General features: G+C 34.0%; 1 protein-coding gene across 1 annotated transcript; it reads right to left on the bottom strand.

Annotated features, from left to right (window-relative positions):
• Window positions 1-2,265: 2,265 nt before the first annotated feature.
• LOC108575493 (proton-coupled amino acid transporter 2-like) lies at window positions 2,266-6,032 on the bottom strand. Its single transcript, XM_017938311.1, has 2 exons — window positions 5,898-6,032; window positions 2,266-2,715 (listed from the first exon to the last, which is right to left on the bottom strand). The coding sequence occupies exons 1-2, from the start codon at window positions 6,030-6,032 to the stop codon at window positions 2,266-2,268; spliced, it is 585 nt and encodes a 194-aa protein (XP_017793800.1).
• Window positions 6,033-6,618: the final 586 nt, after the last annotated feature.

Raw genomic sequence — 6,618 nt, 5'->3', positions numbered from 1 at the left:
TCAAACAGATATTACTTAACTAAAGATAGTTGCTCAGTTATCAATTTATCTCGAAGTAGAAAGATTACTGTAATACGAGTAATCGAACTTCTATTAACGAGAAACGAGTACTGTGTACACTCGGTGAAAAAATTCTCCGTACACCTCGATAAAATTTATTTAGCCTCGTACAACTTCAGCAGAGAAAATAGTCAATAAATAATGTTTACGTTATATTATTTAGTATTTCCTTTAGACTTTTATATAAACTTTTATTTAATTTTACATTGATTTTGTAAATCTAATAATTCTTAGGCCAATAATTCTTATCAACAGTAAACTAAGGAGAAAGAGATGAAAAACATTTCCGTACAGTATCTAAGAATACCGGAAAATGTGTGCAAACAAGGCAGCAAAGGTAAATACAAGTTAACTTCTTGTTTGCAAGCCAGTAGAGAAGACGTTACTCGAAATACTTTTTCCCATAATGGAAAATTTGTTTGTTTAATTATCGACGCAACGAATGCAAATTAATTTTCTACGTGCTAATAGGAAATGTTATATTTCTAAATAAAATAACTACATTCTCCGTGAAAATTATACAACGCAAGATAAACTGCAATCAAGCGAAGAATTCTTCCATCGAGTGTATTTCTTATTTATTCGACTTGACACACAATATCAAACCTCGTTCTAAAATTCAATATCAATGTAAAAATTTGAAGACGACACCTGTATCTCAGAAGAGAAAAAAAGGAATACGATAAAGGCAAACAGATCGTTGCACCATGGCACCTCCTTGACACCAAATACTTTTTACCTGCCAATTAACGAGTTTACAGGTTCATTTAAGAACGTTATATTAAACAAACCGCAAAACTCACGCCAGACATAACACCTCGTACGAAAACATTGCACCAGACGATGATAAAACGAAAGTAGCCGATCGTGTCTTCTTAATTCGTTTGTGTTACCATAAAGAACGTGCGTACTTTCGTAAAGGAAAAGTCGCAGGTGATATTTGCGAAAGGTGTTACCGGTAATCATTGATATTGACAAAAGTGTGGTATATGGTAGCTGGTTAAAAATATATTCGACAAGTTTTCTTTTCTATCGGCAATTGTCGACATTTAACGGGTGCAAATCACCCTCGAAGATTAGGGTGGCAAACATATTTGGTCTGATATCTGGAGAATTATTAGAGATAGAGAAAAGGTGTAAATTGACGAATGCTGTATTTTTCAAGGACAATATTTCAAATATACAAAATTATTTGTAATTTTTTATCTTCGATGCAAAGTTATTTGCAATTTCTTATTCTCGATGCAGAATTACTTGTAATATTTTATTTTCGATGCAAAATTATTTATGACCTTTTTACCTTCTCATTATTTTTTATTTTCCAGATTTATTGCTGAAACATAGAAAATTTGTCAACTTTTACCGAACTATGGAAACTATTCCACTGAATATATTTACTATCTCCAACTTTGAGGACGATTTTCACCCCTTCACTGTGGACGATTGCAGATATAAAGAAATACGTATCGAATATTTTCGTGAGAACTACTATATACCAAAGTTTCATCAAGGGTGTTCTCCCGTCAGCAAAGAATAGCAGAGAAATAGATAGAGTTAGGATAGGGGATGTAGTTAGCGAAAGAAAGGATAGAAAATTAGCTCAGAAAGTTGAAAGAGAAAAGAAGGGTGATAAGAAATAGATAGAAAACAGTAGATCGATAAGTACGATAATAATAAAAGAACTAACTTAGGAGAATAAGACAAAAAGTTCGTTAGCCATGTGCCTATAGTTAGGATAAATGTAAATCAAGTCCAAATTTCTGAGGCTGAAATAAAGAATACACAAGATGGGCCACCTAATTGTCTTCTCTAACTATGGCGATACAAGAAAATTTTTAATCTGTGATTTAAATTGTTTCAAAGGGTGAATAAGATGGAAAACAAATTTTTTTATAAATACTATCTTTTCTCTTTTTTTCTTTCAGCGTCAATTATATTTTTTCTACTTGTATATTAATGGGCATTTAAACATGCGCAATACTATCACCTCAAAATGATTATAGACTCTAAAATTTCAAATCAAATGTGAAGCTTCCTCTCATTTATTGTCTCATATCACCATAGTCAAAAAACAAAAAGATAATTAGACGACCTACTTGAACAAATTTAACAAATTACCCCTTTCACGAAACGTTTCACCCTCCAAAGGAGCAAAACGATTCCCCAGGAAGCAACGAAAGAATTTGAAAAACTGAAACGATCGACTTACGGATCGTCCAATGGCAAATTCTTGATCACCGTGTCGCAGGTACTGTCCATGTATTTGTTGTAACCAAAGAAGCCGAACGTCGTGTACAAACAGGTATTAGCTAACATGTTGAACGTTATCAGCCGCGGCAAGCGTCGCGGATTCTTCATCGAGTTCTCCAACGGCATGCACAATGTCACGTTGTGCAAAGAGTACAGGAACAAGGTGCAGTACATCGGCACAGGCAACACTTGCGTGAACGGTTTCAATCGTCCAGGACTTGGAAAAGCTTGGAAGAGATAATGCAAGGCGACGCAAACACCGGTCAGCATGAACAGAAAACCGACGATGGAGAAGGGAGCGAGATACTTCAAGTTCGGCACGAAGGCAAACATGCAGATTATAGGGAACAACGCGAGTATGTAGATCCGTACGTTCATCTCGTGGTCGGAGAAGAACTCGATCACCTGAAAATTCAACGAAATTAGCGATATTAGAATTTACCTCTGATTCGTGAATCTCGCGAGACTGTAAATCACGGGTGAGCGTAATCACTGTGGTATGCTGAATATTCGGAGTATGTTAAATACGTGGAGAGATGAGAGATAGTGCGATATTGATGTTAAGCGATAATTGCGATTATGAAATTATAAATGGAAGATGATATGTATGCTGATTACGTGAGATGTGTGACGAGCGGATCAAGTGTCTGAGAATTTTTATGGGTGAAAATGTCAAAGATGTTCGATATGAAGAGGATAACGGATGAAATTGAAGTTATCTTGAAGAGTTAGTGAAAGGAATGTAACATAAAAGGATTTAATATTGATAAAAAAGAATTAAAAGTGTGTCACTTTTGCAAATGACAATTTTCCTTCGAGTATACAAAAAGAAGTTCAAATTACTTTTGAAAAATAGTTTTTATAATTTCTTCAATTGGATATTCGTATTGGGACACTTTTCTAATGTTTCTCGTTTGTCGAAAATTCTAAATATACTACGAAAAACAAAGATAGCGTTGTATCTTTCAGCGGTTATCTAAAAATGGTAATTTCTATTCGACATTGATGAAGACCTTAGAGCATAATGTTCGCAAATTTAAATGTACGATATATGAGGGTGAAACGCATCGCTGAGAGCATTAAGTGGAACTTATTATGCATTCTGAAAGTGATTTCGTAAATGCAGTAGGCATGACTGTGGACACAGGGACGTTCTTTTCGATATGCATCGACGAATCGATCGAAACAAGAAATTCGCAATGCAAGAAAAACAAGGTTCGCTTCTTAGAAACGCTGGCTGCAGTTTTTCATTCGTAACTTTACATAAATTTTCACTTACACTACTTAAATGCTGCATCTCGAAAATATTTTTTGTCAACTACTAGCTACTAGTAGTTAGTTTCTCTAGTTTACTTCTCTATCTCTAGTTTTACAAGATTGTAATATAACGCTGAACTACGTAACATACTACATTTCCATGAAAATTTTACTACGTCGTTTATCAATCTTATCAGGTAAAGTTTTCCACTCTTAATTTACATGTTGACACGCCACAGCCTTGAATATTGCAAAATGCACTGCTGTTTATGTTTCTGCCTGGATGACCACCTAATTGTAGTGTTGAGAACTTAATGACATTGATTCGTTGTGAAAAAAATTCTAAATGCTTTTTGTTAACTGTTTTCTTTTTCAAAGGCCAGTTTGCTTGTAAATCAGATTGCCCTGACTGAGCCACTCAGCAGCCAAAATGATTAATTCTATCAAATGAGATTTATTAAATTTTTTTTATTCACCAAGAGTTAAGCATCGAGCATCGGAAGAATTTGAAAAAGCGGAGTTAATCATTTTGGCTTCTGAGTGGCTCAATTCTGGTTGCACAGGTGTTATTCGTCTATCCTTTTCATCTTTATTCCTGCGCAAATTTCAAGAAATAAGTGGTGACACGATTGTCAAATCTCTTTTTCCACGAAGAAATTCAGTTTCTGCGTCCTTATAACACTTTCTGGGCCTGATTATCTGGCTTAAGGTGTCGAATAAACATGAAACCTTCGAATAAGAGTTTCTCAAAACTAACGAGGCTAAGTATCTGCGCCTTAAATCCAAAGTTTGAACAATTCGAGTGGAAGATTTGTTTGTTAATAAAATTCTTGAAAATATCTTGCTAGTATTCTAATTATCTAACTTCGTAACTTCTGCGAGTTACACAGTTGTCTCTTTAAAACTATATTAACCCTTTGAACACATTTCTCAAGTATGCCTCGACATTTTTCAATTGCCAGTTTAAATATGTACTATATTTCGCAATATTTGTTTTTTTTTTTTTTTTTTTACCTAAATAAGCAACACTCAAAATAATAGGGGGTTACTGAAAAGAAAAGTTTAAAAAATTAGTAGCTCAAAGGGTTAAACCAATGATTTCTCTAAGCAAAACAAAATATGCAAAAGTCTTCAGAAATCAAGAAAAGATATCTCTTTGTCAAACTCTTTAACCCTTAACTTCCCTAAATATTCTGAACGTTTTAAACGTCATGATACTGAAAAATTTCGACAATCATCGCGTGTTTCGTTCGATCCGTCGATGAATCAGAATATCGACTTCGTCACCACAGCATGAATGAATGAAAGAGAACCTTACGACTCGTTTCTCACTTGCTGAAACGAAGAGGAGACATAGAGGGTGTATATCACGCCAGCTTGGATGTGAACGAAGCAAACAATCACGTTCGTTATGATGCTAAATATTTTCGAGTACTTTCGAATTCTTTCCGGACCATTTTCAAACGCGACCTCCGCTGTTCCAGCAAAATCCAGCATCGGTATGTGATGACGTTTACACAATATCTGAGAACATCGTACCTGCATGCCAAGAATCTAATTAAAACAACTCTTTTGCACAGCTAATTTTTCCACGTTGATAGTTAATACTTTGAAAGTGACCTAACCGGTCGATAAAAATTGCCGAATGAATAAATAATTTGTATTTCACTTGATTTGTCCTGGAATTTGTCGAACGGAGTAGTATTTTTGGATATATTAAATAGTAACTGTAAGTGAAATCTTAGAAATTAATTTTACCATTTTTCTTTGAGCAGGAAAAGAATTTTTCAAGGAAAAATGCTTTTTTGAAATTTAATACACTGTCTGCTATGAATATAGAAATACTTTTCATTGATTATTCATATAATATCTGATTTAACACTAGAACAACCAAACCCGTCAAAATGGCGGATTTCAGAATTCGTGCTTTAAATTACAGAAATGATTAAGATGCCTCTGGCCAAGTATGCGATAACTTCTCTTGAAATAAACAAATAATTATACTGTATACTAATTTATTTTCCATGAATCCTTTTAGTTTCAAAGGGAGAAAATATACTATATTTAACTCCGGTTACTCTAGCGTTAAGTACCTTCTTTTCAAATCAAATTCGAATAATTAATAAAATTAAAATTCACGATTAAACTTTCACTTGGAACACTCAACTTCACGGAACGATAAAAATCATTTTTTCGGCAACTATAACTTCCTTTCCTCGTACCTTTAATTATTTTCACCTAATTACCCAACACCTTGCACAATCGTTTCGTTTAATTGCTACAAAAGTCGGTGTACCTTTTTTCTTCCTTTTACGTCCAAGTTTACCTACCAACGTGACCACCGTGTGAGTGCACAATACACCAATGAATATACTGCAAATTATTCCCATCACATAGCCAGCTCTTTTATATCCGTGTGGCAAGAAAAGTAATCCGTTACCAACCGAAGCCTTCAGCAGATGCATAAGCACGACAAAATCTCTGAAAGAGGTTTTATCGTTCGGTTAGAAATCAATTTTTCTTTTTCTTTTTTCGTTCATAGTGGTACATAACGCTAGTTTTGTCAAGGAAATGTGGAACTTTGTTTCTAGAATGTTAGAAAGTAGGTGGAAAAAAGAACGGAGACCTTTCTTTGTCACGTTGGGAGTAGAATTTTGTTCTTTATGAAGTATTGGATAATATTGTAATGTTTGTGTCGTAAGTGTGATGTAATTTTTCTTTTGGGCCACTTTGAGATCATTTTTTTACGACGTTAATGAACAATGTTTTATTTGTGTTGATTTGATTAACGAAGGAAATATTAAGTAGATCAACTGGTAACTAATAGTAACAACAAGATTGTTATTATTTTTAAACATTGCTAGGTGAGTGACATGTTTTCAAATTCGAAGTGAAAAAATATTTTTGAGCAGGCAAACTTCATTTTAAGTCTGAAAATATTGACTAATCTATAATTATTCTTCAGGTTTATTTATATGCCTGAAATTTTGGTCTCGAAGGAATTACAACATGAAACAACTGAAAACCGAAAATATTCGGAATTTCATTTGG

This window comes from Habropoda laboriosa, unplaced genomic scaffold (assembly GCF_001263275.1).
Source record: "Habropoda laboriosa isolate 0110345459 unplaced genomic scaffold, ASM126327v1 scaffold269, whole genome shotgun sequence".
Taxonomy (NCBI): Eukaryota; Metazoa; Arthropoda; class Insecta; order Hymenoptera; family Apidae; genus Habropoda; species Habropoda laboriosa.
This window is presented reverse-complemented; position numbering and strand designations above follow the sequence as displayed.